The sequence below is a fragment of the Leptinotarsa decemlineata genome, unplaced genomic scaffold (genome assembly GCF_025532065.1).
Source record: "Leptinotarsa decemlineata unplaced genomic scaffold, Ldec_3_MD MMD2_P_RNA_scaffold_6, whole genome shotgun sequence".
NCBI classification, from domain to species: domain Eukaryota; kingdom Metazoa; phylum Arthropoda; class Insecta; order Coleoptera; family Chrysomelidae; genus Leptinotarsa; species Leptinotarsa decemlineata.
Genome location: NW_027412533.1, coordinates 12,241,197 through 12,259,499, shown reverse-complemented (window position 1 = coordinate 12,259,499; position 18,303 = coordinate 12,241,197). Strand labels below are relative to the sequence as shown.

Below are 18,303 nucleotides of genomic sequence, written 5' to 3'. Positions count from 1 at the left end.
TACTTTCTTACTGACAAATGAATTATTTGATATTGTACAGTTTTGCTGAAACCTTGTTGTGCAATTTGCTAACCGAATAAATAGTTACAAGTAGGTACAATATTACATTACCTACAGTTATTAGGTAGACATAATGTATATGATAAGTCTCCCAACAGGGACTTCCGAATTTTGATAATTGATAACTGCCATCTTGTTGAGGCTACATCTGTCAAACGAACGAATTGTTCCTTTAGATGATTTGATTTATAGCCAGTCTTCAAGAATGCCCACTGACTATATGTGAAAAGAAATGTTTTCTTTCCATATACAAAGAATTGGTCAGATTTCGGATAGGCGGTTGGTTACCTCGTTTACGGGCAGATGAGGCGATGACCAACGTGTTTTTTGCTATTCGCTTCCCTAGTTCGGGGAATGGTACTCTGAAAAAATTTTATTTTCCATTATCGGAAATCATCGACTTTATAAAAAAAAAGTGTATTGTCTAACAAGACAAATATAATTAAGTTTACAGCTCTATGACTAAGCATGAGTATAATGGAATATAATGAATAGCATATAAAATCAGCAGAGTAATAGAGTAGTATAGATATTATACAAACAGTGATACATTCATATATAAATAATAAAAAAACATATACTATAGAATTCTAGTAGAATTGGCAGTGTGCAGAGAGTTGAAACACAGTATTTCACTTATGGGTTGAAATTAGATTCTAGTTCCACTTGCATAGAAAATAGCTTGTTACGAATTATATACTTGAAGCGTCTAAATGGAACAACAAAAATATCACATTCTGAATAGAAACTATTATAAATTTATACGTTGATCCTAGGCAAAGGCAAATAGAAAAAAAGTTCGTTTCTACTACTTCGTCTCAGTACGTGAAAATCTAGTTGAGATAACAAATCAGGGCAGTCAACCAGATTATGAATCAATTTATATATGAAGATACAGGCATTATATGTTCTTCAGTTTTCTAAGGATAAGAGGGCAAATCTATTTAGCAACACTCTATTATCAATTCCTTGGGATGGATAAGCTCCGTCCAGTTTGTAAGCCATGTATTTCATAAAGATTCTTTGACAAGATTCGAGTTGCTGTATATGCACATTGTATATAGGTGACCAGATTAGGGAACCATATTCCAGACTAGATCGGATATATGCATTAAAAAGTGTTATGGAAAAATTCTTGGTTTTGAAAGTCTCTACACGTCCTGAAGATAAGGCCAAGCATTTTTTTGCAGAAGTTGTGATTTGATTAATTTGTGACGTGAAGCTAAGTTTCTTATCAGATATTATGCCTAGATCTTTAGTTTCAGTGCTTTGTTCTGAAGTGACATAATTTATTGCAAAGTCAAACTGTATATTGTTGTGCTTGAGGGTGTATTTCATAAATTTACATTTTTGAATATTCAGTGGAAGCTTGTTTAGTATGCACCATTCATGTATCGAATTAACTTCCTTTTGCAGAATAAGACAGTCCTCGTTGATTCAATGGGTTTGAAAATCTTCAAGTCATCAGCAAAGGGTAATATGTTACTAGATATATTTGAAACAATATCATTTATAAACAAAGAAAATAGAAGAGGAGCTAGATTACTTCCTTGAGGAGCACCACTAGTTGAAGTGAATTCTTTAGATTTGTGTCCTTTGTATTCTAAAAATAGCGTACGATGCTGAAGATGAGACTGTAGTAAATTTAACAGTTGACTATCGAAACCAACAGAAAAAAGTTTATTCAGTAGAATTTGATGATTCAATTTATCAAAGGCCTTTGAGAAGTCTGTATAGATTGTATCAACCTGTAGCTGTTTATCTAACGCAGTGCTGACCGTTTGTGTAAAACACATAATATCAGTTATTGTTGAAAGTTTATTGATGAAACCATGTCGATATGAAGTTATACTATTTCTCACTTTCGGAACAATGTTGTTATACAGACACATCTCAAAGACCTTTGCAAAGTTGGACAGAATTGTTATGTATTGTACATATTTCAGATACTTTCCATCTATCGGGAAAACACACAGTCTTTTAGGTCATGTTAAAAGTTATTTGAAGTGGCTTTGCAAAAATGTATGCATATTCTTTTAAAAGAAAGCTCGGAATTTTTTCATCTCCCGCTGTGAATTTTGGTTTCAATTTTCTGAGAGTTTGCAAAATCTCTTCTTCGGAGAATGCATTTATTGATATTGTGGGAAAATTTGTTGTTTTTCTTGAGGGGTTATTATTACTACTCTCAGAAGGGACATACACACTTCCAAAGAATTCAGCAAATGCATTCACTATTGAAGTAGGGTTTTTCAGTTCTCTATCATTTAAGAATTAAAACATTCGGAATTCTTGAAGTGCCTTTTTTACTATGCATATAGGTCCAAAATGAGAAGGGATCAGTTCTGATTGAATTTTCTGCTTTCTGTTTGTACTCCTTGTAGGCTTGTGATATCTAGGTTTTTATTGTCCTACGTAGATTACTAAATTGATCACGTAAAGTTTCTGAATAGTTTGATTTTAATCTTTTAAATAATTTATCTTCAAGTTTGATCTCGTTTATGATATCCCTGTTGAATCAGGGTGGATATTTACTGGTAAAATTCTGTCTAAGAGGAACACATTGAATGAATTATTGCATAGAATGGTGTTTATTGCAAAGTTTATTTCGGTACAGTTTTCAATAACAGACCAATCTGTATTCATAAACAAAGAATAGAGTAGAGGGAAATTCGCTTTACGAAAATTAAAAAAAACGCTTTGTTATCATATGGAATTCCACTTTCCTGTTTCTTAAATACAAGAGAAATATTCAAAGCCTGATGATATTCATCTTCAGGGATGAATGGTATAGGTCATCATGAATGACATTACAGCTATGATTGTTAGATAGTACGAGATCTAAGAGTCGATATGATTTATTGAGTACATTGTTGTGTTGTTTCAGGTCATAAAAACTGATGAATTGTTGGAGATTTTGCAAGTTGAGATTTTTTCCTCTGATACCTTATTTAAAAAAATGGTTGGCTAAAATTACCAAATATTAGTAGATTTTTATCATATAGTAATTCAAGTGATTCTAGTGTTTCAAATAAATTTTCCACATGTACATTATTAGCAGTTGGTGGTATGTATATATCAAATACCAATAGAATAATATGATATTTTACAACCGACAATATCAATACTAATGAACTGTTGTCTGTGATCCGATATGTCTATTTCCGTAACACCACAGTCATTTGTAACCGCCAGTAAAACACCACCGCCTCTTGACACCGAGTTCGCATTGAGGTTTCTATCTGATCTAAAGACTTGATATTACTCACCAAATAGTTCGGAGTTATTTATGTTGGAATGTATCCAGGTTTCAGAGATTCCTATGAGTCGATACTCAGCAGCTGATGCAGCTTCATTAAATATTTGGGTTTTGGTATTTAAGCCTCGAGTATTCTGATAATAGCAATGAAGAAGAGAGTGTTGCTCCTGGTTAGGCACAGTTAACGGGTTTTTGTTATTTTTGGTTCCCCATTCACGTATTTGATGCTTATGTTCAGCTCGCCCTTAGCCAATCGGTTAGTTTACTCTTGTTTCAGAGATTTGTATTGCTTGACGATTTTGCTATTCCTTTAACGATTTTGGCTTTACGAATAATTGACATTGCATCTTCAGGCGATTGCAAAATTAATTTAAGAGGCCTTGGTGTATTTGCGTTCACGTTCAGGTGGCCTACCCTAAATACTTTCATATTAAAATTTCCCTGTTGGCCTATATCACGATCAGCAGCGTTTAATATTTCTGAGGCAGTAGTTCTATCAACTGAATTATCAGATTCAGGCAAACCAAAAATCATCACATTCTTTTTCCAAATTTCACCTTGCGTCATTTCTGCAATTATCTCGTTGAAGTTGATATCTGTCTCATGCGAGGGTAGACTTGGGGGTTCGGGCTTGTGATGCTTCAACGTTTCAATTTCAGATTTCAGTGCTTCAATTGATTGAACAATAGAGGGAATTTGTAGTAATCCGCTACAGCAGTCCTCGCATAAAAACCGAAGTGTACGCTTTTTGAGTGACATACATTTCATTTCTGATGCTGTTAGTTCGGAGCAGGCAAACTGACTATGTATTGGTCTCTTGCACGAGTCACATTCCAAATAATTCTCGTCACCAATAACCAATTTGCATTTGCAACAATTCATGCTGAGTTTTTAAAGCCGGTCCTGCCTCGAAAATATAAAAAAAAGTATAGTAGTGGCTAGCCTCGGTTTACCGGTTTTTTTCTGGGAGCGGCGGGGAAAACACTTTTAGATGGGTGTCAGTCCAATAACTCTCAGTGTAGGGAGTTGAGACTGGCCTAAACGACATGTTCTTTGTATAATTTGATACTAGTATTAGTTTGCAAAATTTCCATAATCCTTACAACTATATACTTGATTTATACGATAGTAGGTATCACTGTATTTTATTATTTATATCGGTTAGACAAATGAGTTTATATATGTCTTACACGTTTTTTTACATGTCCAGTTATACAAACATGTACTCCCATGAATTGATGAACCGATGATATTTTTTGGTATATTTCAACTATATTTTTATTACTGACTTGAGTTTTCATAATCTCAATTCGAAAACTATCTATCTATCTATCTATCTTTTAAAATTTTGCCACTTATATCTTCATGAATGACCATTCAAGTCTTCATAAAAACTTGTACAATTCATTTTTCATGAAATTTATCATCACTTGAGTTTACCGACATGGATTTTCATATTTTCAATTCGAAAACTATGTATCTATCTATATATCTTTTCAAATTTTGCCATGAATACTTTCATAAATACTTGTATAACTCATTTCTCATGACATTTTTCATCATTTTTGCTTATAAGGGTTTGATTTCCAGCAAGTATAAAATAATTTTCTCATTATTCAGAACAAATTCCTACTTCATCAAATGTAAATTATATTTCGATAGGTGCAATTGTAACCTTTGACGTGAAATGAACTAATAGAAATAAATTTCCCCAAACCAGAACTGAAATACCGTCTCTTGACACGCGTTTCTCTAATCAAGTTAGCATCATCAGGAGATGATCCAACTTGTAATGGAAAAGTGTTTTCAATAGACGGAAAAAATATTTTCAAATGAATTTTTATCATTACAAAGATTGTTCTCAATAAGCAATTCATCAAAATTGTCATTTTTTGTGAACCATATTTCTTAATTTCCATTGAGAGAAGATATTGTTACGTTTTTTCCCATAGGTTCACCAATAATTGACTAGTCTGAATAATCAAACTTAACTTTTTTTCACTTTAAATGAGGCTACTACTTCAGGCCATTTGGAAGAGTAGTCCATCATAACCATAAGTGCGACTCTTTCGAAAGGGCACCCACTGAGGCACTGTTTCAACTTTTCTCTTTGCCTTGTCTTCAGACCCTTTCTCGAAGAGCACAGGTCACAGCGCATACCCCACACTTCCACGTCTCACGCACTTTCACCAGGGTTCTATTCACTCCAAAATGCCCTCCAGTGCAACCATCGTCAAGCTGCTCGGGGATACTTGGAATACACGTCTTAGAAAGGATCATCTGGAATTTGTGGGTTCTTCCATCCGGTCTTTCCCATTTCCGAGTGAGTAGGTCACCTCGAATGCTCATGGAGTCCCATTGAAGCCAGTAACCCTTTTCCTGCTGGTCGTGCTTGGAAATATTTTGCCATTTCGGTCTCACTCCTTTGACAATCCATTCTTGCACTGTGTTCAAGTGGGGATCCTCCTTCTGCGCTACGATGATATCTTGCTTCGTCAGGAAGGTAGTGTTACCCTCACAGAGGGAATCGGAAGCGGCGGGTGGTAGGGTAGCTTATCTCCCTATCAGAGCTGTTCCCGCTACCCTATCACATCTGGTGGAAAGTTCTTCTGGTAGCTGGGTATCCTTGTCCTCCTGGTGTTGGCAAAATTTGCATCCAGATGTCAGGTATGGTTTTCTTGAGAAGCTATCTGCGTTTCCGTGACTCTTTCCTCTCCGATGTTGAATTTCAAAGTAGTGAGTTTGTAACTTTTTGATCTACCTAGCTATTTTTCCTTCTGGTATTCTAAAGTTGGAGAGCCATCGAAGTGCTGAGTGGTCTGACCCGATCAAAAATTCACGGCCATATAAAAAAGAGTGGTAGTGATCCACCGCTTTGACCACTGCGAGGAGTTCTCTTCTAGTGACGCAGTGATTTCTTTCGGACCTTCCCAGGGACTTACTGAAATAGCTGATGACGACTTTTTCTTTCTCTTGTACCTGGGAAAGTATCTATTCCATGTTGAGATGCATCCGTGTCCAGTATAAACAAACCCTCCTCCTTTGGGTATGCCAGAACCAGGGCGCTGGTCAAATGTCTCTTCAGGGCAGCAAATGCTTGCTGACAGTCTGGAGACCAAACGAAAGGTTTTCTCTTTTCAGTTGAGCTATGCAGCGGTCTGGCGATTTTTCCAAAGTCCTTCACGAAACGCCGGTAGTAGCTAGAGTCCAAGAAAGCTTCTTACGTCGTGCTTACTCTTCGGTGTTGGACGTTCTTCCACTGCCTTGATTTTATCCTAATCTTTTTCAACTCCTTTGGAAGACACAACGTGTCCCAAGAAATTCACCTTTTCTTGGTAGACGCAGCACTTCTAGGGATTGATCTGCAGTTGAGCATTCTCTAGCCTCGTGAAAACACTCCTCAAGTTTGACAGATGTTTGTCAACACTTTCTCCGGTGACTATAATGTCATAAAGTTAGACCAAGCAAGTTTTACAGGTAATTTCTCTCAACACCAACTCCATCAAGCGTTCAAATGTTGCGGGAGCGTTGCATAACCCGAACGGCATAAACTCAAACTGGTATAATTCATTGCCGGTGGAGAAGCGAACGGCCACCTGCCAATATCCGCTTTTCAGATCTAGTGTTGAGAACCATCTGCATTCGGCCGAAATGTTCAGTGTGTAATCCATTCTAGGGATAGGGTAATTGTCCTTTCTGGTGACATCATTAAACTCTCTGTAATCTATGCAAAATCTTATCGATCCATCTTTCTTAGTCACCAACACAACATGTGACAACCAGGGGATGTTTGATTCCTCGATTACTCCTGTCTCCAACATATCTTTAACAATAGATGCCGCTTCGTCTTGCTTTTTGAAAGGGAGACGTCTGGTTGGTTGACGTATGGGCTTGGCATCGCCAGAATCGATGCGATGTTGAACTAAATCCGTTCGACTAATGATTTTGCCCTTCAGAAACATATCGTTCTCTTCCTCGACGAATCGGGTGGCCTTGCATAGTTCTTCTTCAGACAGATGGTTCCACGTCTCCTTGCGGGTCGCTGAGCACGCTGTGATATTATGGCGATTTTTACGTTCAGTTCGCAGGTGCCTATTATTTGCCCTTTCTTGAAAGTCACTCTTTCATCATAAGGGTTGATTTTTCTTACTGGAATGGTCTGATTGTTACCATTCACGAGGGATATGGCTATGATAATTCCTGATTCAGAGCCGTTGGGTGGCTCTATCAATGCTGTACTCAAGCCGGCAGGTCTAGCAATTTCCGTTTGAATAATTTTCTCGGTGTTAAGAGAGATTCTGGAATCTTCCAGTATAACCACCTTGGCGCTGTCTTGAGGCTGCAAGGGTACGTCGAGCAAAATTTCCTCTTTTTCGACTTTCACCAGTTTATACCTTATATTCACCATGAATCCCTAGGGGGATATGATGTCTAGTCCCAGAATGAGCTCGTCGACAATAATAGACATTGATACCATAGTTTAATTTCGCAATTCCCAAGCCTCAGTCTCCCTTCAGCTTCTCCATATACTATCAATCTATCAACAGTGGCTGTTTCCAGAACAGGTACTACTGATAATTTCTTCAAACTGCTTCTGCTGGAAATGTCGGCTCTTATTACTGACCTCGTTGCTCCAGTATCGATAGTAAAAAGGCATTGATGATTATTCAGAAATCCGTCGACAACTAAGCTGTTACTGTTGCGTCCAATCATGGAAATCGAATACCTGGGGGCTTGGGATGCAGCAGCTAATGTACCTCTCGTAATGCAGGCTGAATTTGGTTTTTCCAAACCACGACGCTCTAGTTCGGGTGATCTCGAACGTCAGTCTCTTATTTCGTCGGATGTTGGATTGATGTGTGATCGATAGTCCCACCTTGAATGTCCTTTTCTGCCGTAGTTATAACATTTAGGCCGTCCTCTTGCCTTGGGTGCAGCTCCATTCATCAAATATTTTTTAAAGAGTTCTTCAAGACCTATTATGAGTCGATCTGTTTCTTCGTCTTCCTTTTCATTGATGGCCCTCACTATTACTTTTCGTTGTCGTCGTGAAGCATTTTTAGCAGATTCAAATTCTAGGGAATAAATGATGGCTTCATTCAATTCTTTATGATGTGCCATCCTCAATGACTGGTGCAGCTCCGTGTCACGAACCTGTCGCTATAGACTTCAATCCAGTGGGTGAAGTCATCCGGTGCTTCTGGGTAATCGAGTCTTACTAACCTCTCGACTTCAGCTCCAAACTCTTGTAAACTTTCTGATGGACCTTGAGTTCTTATCTGACCTCCAAAACTGATACGACTGCCTCATAGTCCTTCTGTCTATTCACTGGAATATTTTGCAGAATTTCGGAAGCCTCTCGTCGTAGTGCCAGTATGAAAGTTTTGCTTTCTCGTCATTTCTCCACCCATTATTTTCCGCAGCAGCCTCAAATTGTCTGCGATAAATTGATCATGAAGATTCGACATCAAAAGTTGGATTTTTAATAAAACTACTACTAGAAGGGGAGGGTGTCGTTTCCGATTTGCATTTTTCCGCAGTAATCCTTTTCGGTTCCGGTAATTCTTTTTGAAATTCCCGGAAAATCTCTTCAAACTGTTTGTCGACTCCTTCAAACTTTTTGTCGACTCCTTTTCCCTCTACTGCGTTCATTTTCTTCTTTTCTGCGTTTTTCATTCTCCGCCAGGCTCGCTTGCAAAGCCTCGGACATTTCCTTAAAGCTCCCAGAGCTTTGAGCAGGTTGGCTTTCTTCCGGACTCTGATCAGTGTCTCTCTCAGGTCGATCTCCCAGTTGAGGGTCCTCATGAAAGTGACCTTCAAGTAGGACACCGAATCCTGGAGTATGGGGTTTTCTCCTAAAAGTCTGAGATCCAAGTTATCAGGATTTAATTTACGACGGGTTGTGGTGTTAGGATGTCTGAATAGGATAGTTTGGGTTTTGGTGAGATTTATTTTGATATGCCATTTGTTGCACCACTGCTCGAAATGGTCGATCATGTTTTGAGCTTGAATTTGCAAGCTGCGGGTGTTGGGAGCGGAAGAGTGAAGGATAGTGTCGTCGGCATACCGGAGGATTTTATGGGTTGTGGGAACGTCGTGAATATAGATGAGAAATAAGGAGGGAGCGAGGACTGAGCCCTGGGGGACGCCGGCTTCGCCGACTTCAACGCGGATTTGTCGGTTAGATCAATAGGAAGCTACTAGTCTGATGAAGTAATGGGATATATGGGTATGTAGTTCGACTAGTGCGTTTTGAGTAAAGTGTTCTGATCTGAAACCATACTGGTGACATACCGTCGTTCAGATGGTTAGTCATTAGTCGTTCCAGCAATTTGCCCAGGCAACTAAGCAGGCTGATAGGTTTGTAGGAGTCAGGATTTGTGAGATCCTTGTGGGGTTTTGGGAGTGGGATTGTGTTAGCCTGTTTCCAGGCGTTTGGGAAGTAGGCGTGTACAAGACATGCATCAAGGATGTGTTTGAGGGAAGGAGTTGCGGAATCAGGAAGGTTTTTCAGTACTCGGCGGTTCACCGAGTCTGGGCCAGGAGCGGAATTTCTACCGCTGTGGATAGTATTGAGGATATCTTCCTCACTGAATGGGGATCTTAACGGGCAGTTGACGTCGAAAGAAATTTGACCTGGGTGCCTACCCAGCTGTGCAGGCACTTGCTGGTGAATGTGGTTGAGAAGAAGGTTATCGAAATGAGGGTCTTTAGGGAGATTGAATATGTGTTCGACATTTCCGCGGAAGGCTTCTGCTTTGTCAGATGGGTTGGAAATGATGTTACCGTCAATCACTAGGTGACTGTCGGTTTTCCGTTTTTGTTCCAGAAAGCTGTTCCATCTCGGCAGTCAAGTTTTTTAGTTTCCTCAATCCACCTTTTCTGGGTGGATTGATTTATGAGGAGACGTATGCGGGCGTTAAGTCGATTCCACTCGATTTTTAGGACTGGGTCTCTAGTTCGGACGAAAGTTCTGTAAAGTTTACGTTTGCTTTTGATGAGAGTTATGTGATAAGGTGGAAGTTGGGATTGATCGATTCGTCTGGTTGTAGTTGGAGTGGATAAGTCGTCTCAGTCAGAAATAATTTTTTGAATTGTATCAATTTGTGCGTCAATTAGTCTGGGATGGTTGAGGGGAGAATTATCAAGGGAAGAAAGTTTTTGATTGATGAGAAAGTGAAATCGTTTGACGTCTGTGAATTTCTGGTAGAAAATGGTTTCATGAGTTGACGGAATTGGAAAGCTTAGAATAGTTTTGACAAGAATGGGAGGTGATCCGACTTAATTGTGTCACCGATATAGGCCAGGTCATCGACCACCTCCATCAGACTCTCAGAGAACAAGATATGTGCTCTGAGAGTCTGCCCCAAGGTGGCTCAGAAACGTCGGGTTGGGACAAGGAATTCTGTATCGATTGTGTTCGAGTAGAAGGTTGGCTAGAAGACGGCCGTTGGCATTGGAGGTAGAATCTCCGAATTGTGTATGTCGAGAGTTGAAATCTCCTATTAGGAATGCTTTAGGGAGAGAAGCTGCATATTCGATTAATTCTCTGGACACAGATTGAGTTGGCTGATTGTAATAAGCTATGACAGTTATGTTGCCGGTGTTAGAAAGTAGGTCGATCGCCAGGCAGTCGACTTCGGATAGGATAGGTGGAAGGATGTGTTTTTCGTGGGCTAGTCCCCGTTTGGTTAAGATAGCAATGCCTCGGGAATGTTGATCTTTTGGTCGGTGGGTAGTGTTGAAACCGGAGAAGTTTTGAGGGTTTTTGGTTAGGGTATCGGTGATACAAAGGATTTGAATTTCTTGATGTGAAGGAGGGTTTTGGTGTGTTGTTTTCTACTGAGGCCCTGGGCGTTTACAGTTCCGAGGATTAAACGCCCATTATCCCGTACCGTTGGACAATCAACCATTCAATTAAGCTATCAATTCAGTGAAGGTACTTTGTTGCCACTGACAGTGGCAAAGAGAGAGTGTCCCAATATTTTTTTACATAGCTCGTTTGTGAGCGACAGAATTTCAGTTCTCATGGCAGGCATGAGGTTGAGGAGGAGGGTAGTTTGAATTTTTATAACAGCATCAATTTGCTGAGTAACTCGGGTAACGGTTTTGGGGGTTTGGATTTTGATGGGGGCCAGCTCTTTAGGGTTTTTGGGGGTTATAACCCTTTGGGGCACATTAGGGAGAAGGCAGGATGGTCGCCTTCACAATTAGGACATTTAGGTGTGGCAGTTTTAGTACATTTTGTAGGGGGATGGGCCTTGCCACAGTGAGGACATTTGATTTTGTGAATGGGATATTCTGCAGCTGAATGTCACGTTCCACTGCAAATATTACAATATTTGGGAATAAGAGGAAGCGGGTTGATGTTCGAGGCCTCGCACTCGTGAGTTCTGCCGTATATATTGACACCGTGTGTCAAGCAACGGGTGTATTGTTCTTCATGCGCGGTAATAACGCGAATGAGAGTTGTAGGTTAACATGTTTTCTTGGAGGTTATCATCCAGATTTTTAGAGTTTGCAGTTTCACCGGCTTCGAAGAAGCCGGTGATTTCGTCTATGGTGAAATCAAGGTGTACTTCCTTGATAACGTAAGAGTGGTGAGGTTCTTCAGGAGCAGGAGATTGGGAGTTACTTGGATGTAAGTCTATTACTTTGAATGAAGTATGAACAGTACGGTCGCGGAGAGGTTTTAGGAGATTTTCTACGGATTTGGTGTTGTTATAAGTTTTCAGGAGAGCGGAACGGTTAAAGTCAACCTTGATTTCCGTTATTTGACCACGGAGAAATTCAGTGGAGTTTAGTAGATTGAACATAGCCCTTTGACTTGCCAACTTGTCAGGGATTTCTCTCATGTTGAATATATTACTGAGTTCAGGTAGCGGTACGTAGGTCGAGGTTAGCGGTGGGATCTCGGTTGTCTCGCGCTCGGGAGAAGAGCCAGAGAAAGACGGGGAGCGATTAGTGAATGGGATTTGAGTACGTTTTTGTTGGCGAGTTTGTCTCGTCATTGTATTAAGAAAGTATACGACCTTATGTAGTTCACTACGTTGTTGGTTTGTCCTAGGTTTGGCAGCACTTCCAGGTGCTACCTCTGGCACTTCACTGCACCTTCGTCTTTTGGATTAGGCTCTGTTGCCTCTATCGGAAGAGTTTGAATATAATAATCAGGGACTCTTCACGTCGGTAGACAATTCGAGATAATTCTATGGGTTCAGGTACGCTCACTTAACTTGCACTATCACTTCCACTTTCACTTTAGCACGACCTTCACTCAACGCCTCGATATGCTCGCAGCCTGCCTTTAAATATCGTAATCGAATGTTGTCGAAAATTCTCCGAAGTTCTACTGAAGTCGGTAACATTACTCTTGCTGTTTCTCGATTGGCTGGGAATCATTTGCACTAGTGCGCTCTTAGCGACTTCACGCCTGATTTATGGCTACCAGCGGTGGCCGGTGTTATTTTCTTTCGGGTATGATTTACAATATAAAAAACGGTCATGGAAGTGAACACTTTTTACAAACCAAACTATCGTATAAAATACAAATTTTGAAATAGGAGAAACTGCACTACTCACAAGATACTTCTTCTTTCGTCCAGGTTCCTGACCAAAGTAAACAAGAGAGTCTGCAGGAATGTTGAGTTTTCCTTTTGACTTTCCAGGTTTCAAAAGCTCGAACTCACTAGGATTACAATCGAGATCCATTCTTATCACACCAGCAGCTGAGTCTACAGAAAAAGAGAGCCATGTCCATGCTGAAAAAGAATAGTTTTTTCTTAAACAATCATGAAAAAAAAAAACTTCAACTCACCTGCTACGGGGGATTTTCTGTGATGTTTTGGTAGATTCCAATCGATCTGTCGGAGTTTATTAGACCGTTTGAGTCTGTATTTCAAACTCAATGTCCCTGTTTTCGAGTTGGAAGTGAGTTGAAACCATGGAGTCAGCCTACCTAATTCATCGAAATATCCATTAAATATACATTCACGAGTTTAAAACATATCAAAGATAGTAGTGACAATAATGTTGATGTGCTAATAATTGTGTTTTTGAATGTACTATGAAAAATTGGTGGGACATCAGAAGAATAAAGTAACATCAGATTTTCTCAAATATTCCGTTTAAATGTCATGTGTTTTTGTAGCTCCATATTTCAATGAATATTTATTCAGTATATAGGCAGCAGGGCTTCTAGATCAAAACCCCATGTATTTTCTTATGAAGGTTCATTCTGGCAATTTTGGATCCTGCGACCAATCAGAGCGCTCCAAATTGTCACGTGACCCAGATGCATCGTCGCGAGTACACCACACTGGCGCCACCTATGAGTCACTAGCTGAACTATCTATTGGTTGAAGAAGGACACTGTAAACACTAATCTTAGCGCCACCTATGAGTCACTAGCTGAACTATCTATTGGTTGAAGAAGGACACTGTGAACACTAATCCTAGCGCCACCTATGAGTCACAAGCTGAACTATCTATTGGTTGAAGAAGAACACTGTAAACACTAGACATATGGGTGTTGTCATGCGACGCAGTATGCGCAGTTGCCGGTTTTATGATGTCTGTCAATACGGATCGGTGTCTGTGCAACTGTCAAATGTCAATGAGGGTGCAGGACGGTGTCTGTGAGGGGGAAACGTGTGACGTCATCGACGCAGGATGGAACGAGTATAGTAGCGATTTAAGCGTAGAACTCCGCCCCTCGGCCCCCTTGGTACTTCACCTAACCTATCGGCCCCCTTGGTACTCCACCTAACCTATCAGCTCCCTCGGCCCCCTTCAGTCACGTGATTTTAATTAAAAAAAGTTTATAGTTATGAGATTCGAACCTGGGTCGTCCGCGCCGTAGACATTGTCCTTAGCCTCTACACCATCGTAAGATATTGAAGTTAACTGCGAATGTTGGGTATTTACAGCGTTAGTTTTGTCGGGACCGAAATTGACTCATTCATTATACTTGACAGCATTTTTTATTTTTGATTTCCATAGAATGTAATTGTCATTATCATATTGAAGATAGGAAAATATACTTAGATTTGGGAAATAATTAATATTTCATGTAAAGAGGTGCATGTGTGTGTGTGTGTAAGAGCGAGAGGCGCGTGTGACGTAATCGATGCACAAATTTACGTGGCTTTGCGTATATTGAGAGATTCATTTGAATAATTTATCGTACAGAATTGTTTCATGTCCTGTTATCAGTAACCGCACAAAAATAGGCGCTCGATTCATCGATACAAAAGTATATGGAAACACCAAAGTTATAGAACACACAGAGTCATCTATGAGTCACTAGCTGAACTATCTATTGGTTGAAGAAGGACACTGTAAACACTAGATTCATAAGACTGCATCTGTCAAATGTCAATACATGCCAGCATGGCAGGTTCAGCGTTGCCAGTTGTACAATAAATCATTGTTTATGGGGCAATGTAGCGTTGCCGGTTTTGGAATTGATCGTGAACTACTCGATGAAAATTGGAAGCGCGAAAGTGATATATTAATAATAATGAATCAGATTTGAGAAAAAACATTACAGATTAATGAGACTGTATCGTTTCAAAGTGTGATCCCTCAATGTTACAAGGTATCTCAAAATACATCATTGAAAACTAAAATGGCGTCGAAGTGTACAGGGTGCGTCAAAATACATCATTCAAGAAAGAACATAACAGTTCCTCGAGGCTGTAAGTTTTCAACGTGCGATCTCTCAATGTGTATAAGGTATCTCAAAATACACCATTGAAAAACGAATATGACGTCGAAGTGTACAGGGTGCGTCAAAATATATCATTTAAGGAAAAAAACATGTCGATTTGAAATATTATATTAATGTGTATACAGAGGCGTTTCAAAATACATCATTTAAGAAAAAAACATGTCAATTCAACAGAAGTCTAGCGTTCCAACATGCCGGAAGTCTCGTATCTTTGTTAACCAAGTTAGCATCATCAGGAGAAAGAGTAGATCCAAAAGTGTCGAGAGGTTAAGCGTTGTGGACTCAACGTGAGGGCAATGGGGGAGCCAAGTATTCGACAATGACATTTCAAAATACGTGGTTATCCGTGCGTTTTCGATCGTTTTTCGTGCGTTTACGATCGTTTTTCGTGCGTTTACGATCGTTTTTCGTGCGTTTTCGATCGTTTTTCGTACGTTTTCGACCGTTTTCCGTGCGTTCATTCGTTATCGTTTCATAGTTATTATCGTAACGGTTTTTCGTGTTTCAATATGACAGTTATTTATCATTTAACGCGTTTCGCTAACCAAGTTAGCATCATCAGGAAATGACTAAAGTCCATGCTTTGTCATATGAAGATTCATTTTGCTAATTTTCAGACTCTTGAACGGAACCTTGTGGAACACCCAACCTAACTTCTGTTGTTACAGAGTAGTGTAGGTCAGCCAATCAGAATGGAGACATCAAATATTGCTCGATTGATTGTGCTAGATGAAATTGAACTGGAGAATGAGGGTCGAATAATAATAATAATAGTGATAAAACATTAAAAGCTTGAAAGTGACGTAGTCAGCGTGGGAGGTGGTGGCGTGTGTGAGGATTTGTGGAAATAAATGAGTTATTACAAAAAATAATAGCGCAACTGTCAGAAGGGCACTGAGTTGTATATTTACTAATAATGATCGGATCGTCGCATACAGCACGTCAAATGAAAGGATAAGAAATGGAGGAAGAATTGCAAATTCAACAAACTTGTAATTAAAAAATGTTGGGTTATGAACAACTATCAGTTTATTCCAATTGCAGAAGCTTGATTCAAAACGCAGAATTTATTGACAAAGAAAATGAAAAAATCATTGGATACCGAAACATATGATATATTTGGATTCCTTAGGGTGAGAAGGATTCGAATCCATCAAAAAAACGACCACTTCCGGTTTTCACTTCCGGTCCTCCGATTTCGATGACTTCAACATCAATGGATTCGTTTAGATGTCATGAAACATAATTAATCATTTGTCGAAGCCAAAAGGGCCTTATAAACTATTTTCATTATACTAGCAGCAACGGACCGATGTGGGTACTCATTTCAAATGATTTCATTTGTAGATTATGAAAAGTATGATAAACAGTGCCCAATGTGAAACACCATAGAAAGAATTGCACATTTAAAGAAAATCATTGAACATATTTGAAATTAAAAGTTGTTGGGTTATGAACAACTACGAGTGTAATGTAATTGCAAAAGTTTCATTCAAAACACATAATTTGTTGACAAAAAAATGAAATAATCATCGTATACTGAAACATATGGTATTTTTGGATTCCTTAGGGTGAGAAGGTTTCGAATCCGTCAAAAACAGGTCACTTCCGGTTTTCACTTCCGGTCGTCCGATTCCGATGATTTTGACATCAATGGATTCCTTTAGATGTCAAAAAACATAGTTAATCATTTTACGAAGCCAAAAGGACCTCATAACCTATTTTCGCTATACTAGTCGCAACAGGTCGATGTGGGTACTCATTTCAAATGATTTAATGTGTAGACAATGGAAAATATAATATCGAGCGCCTAATGTGAAACAGCATAGGAAGAATTGCAAAGAGAATCATTGAAAAAACTTCGGATCGCCACGTACATCATGTCAAATGAAAGAAGAAAAATTGCAGAATTCATCAACAACGAGAAAACAAATATGGTGCAACATGTCAGAAGGGCACTAACCCACATCTTCATTAATGATAACTGAATCTCAACGTGCAGCAAATCAAATGAAAGGAAAACGAATGCAGAATTCATCAACAGAAAAAAAACCGAGACGATGCCAAGAGGGCACAAAGTTGTATCTTCACTAATAATAGTCGCATCATCACATGTAGTACTTAAAATAAAATGGGGAAAAAAAGCAGAATTCATGTGTTTGTTGCGCTATTCAAATCCAAGGTGACATGGATCAATGTCAACGCTGAATATGCATATAACAAAGACTCTTTGATTTTCTTTTGTTTCATTTCAGAATACGTCATCACTAATTTTTATATTCAAACCCAAAGTGACATTGATCACTGTCAATGTCGAATCTACATCCGGAGATACGCAGTTCTCAAAGCGACGAAACAAAGGCTCTTTGTTTCATTTTGAAATATGTCATCACTTATTTTACTATAAATACGTCATGCATGGCGAAATGAGTTAGTTGCATCCGTTGAAAGTGATACCAGTGACAAGTGCACCGATTCTATTTGAAAGTAAGTGTTTTAGGTTTGACTTTTTCCTCAGATGAATTTATTCAAATGTAATTTATTTGAAAATTGGTGAGAATTGTTGAATCATTTGATTTCCAAAATTTTTCTCGATATATATATGTTGGATGATTTCAGTCAAATGTTTTACATGTCGTGGTTTGTTTGAGATAGTATTCGCATATATTGTCAATCAAAACATGAAGCTTTCATTTTTTATTTTTCACAGATGGATTTACAAAAGTTGAATGCAAGTTCGATCGTGAAGAGAAAGCCAAGTATCAAAGTAGTAGATTTGCCTGTGGAGATGCCGCAGAGGATATTCACTGCCAAAATCGTGAAAGGAAAATTTGGTGAGGCGGTCTTGTTAGATTTGGGAGATAAAGTATCATTTCTGCCCCACTGAGTGACGGAGGCGTATCGTCCTCACTTAGAAGAATTTTCATCAGGAAAATACGCTATTGTGTTCAAAGGGTTGATGGACATTGGGAAACCGAATCTTGTCGTTTCATTTGAGATTGTACAAAATTAAGGTTAGTACCGTTTCCAATTTTTTCTTTGTTTTATAGGCAAAGAGTTTTTGGGTGTATACAATATTTTTCATTCGAGTCAAAAATTCTCACTCACAGATATGATCCGCATAAAGTAGTGTTTCCATACAATATATTTCCTTCACTTAGTACGTGCAGAATATGTGTTTTAAATTCATTATTTTGAATGACACTTGATTTTTTTATTTTCATTATATGTGTAGCAATTACTTCATGGAAGACATTAC

The 18,303-nt window shown here is 38.9% G+C and overlaps 1 protein-coding gene across 1 annotated transcript in view; it reads right to left on the bottom strand.

Moving 5' to 3' along the window:
* Nucleotides 1–18,303, bottom strand: part of LOC111511382 (kielin/chordin-like protein) — a 39,066-nt gene that overhangs the window by 701 nt on the left and 20,062 nt on the right. Inside the window, exons 4-5 of the mRNA XM_023167396.2 lie at nt 13,131–13,271; nt 12,896–13,074 (exon numbers count right to left, since the gene is read on the bottom strand). Of these exons, the coding sequence (XP_023023164.1) occupies nt 12,896–13,074; nt 13,131–13,271 (320 nt within the window). The remainder of the gene's footprint in view (nt 1–12,895; nt 13,075–13,130; nt 13,272–18,303) is intronic.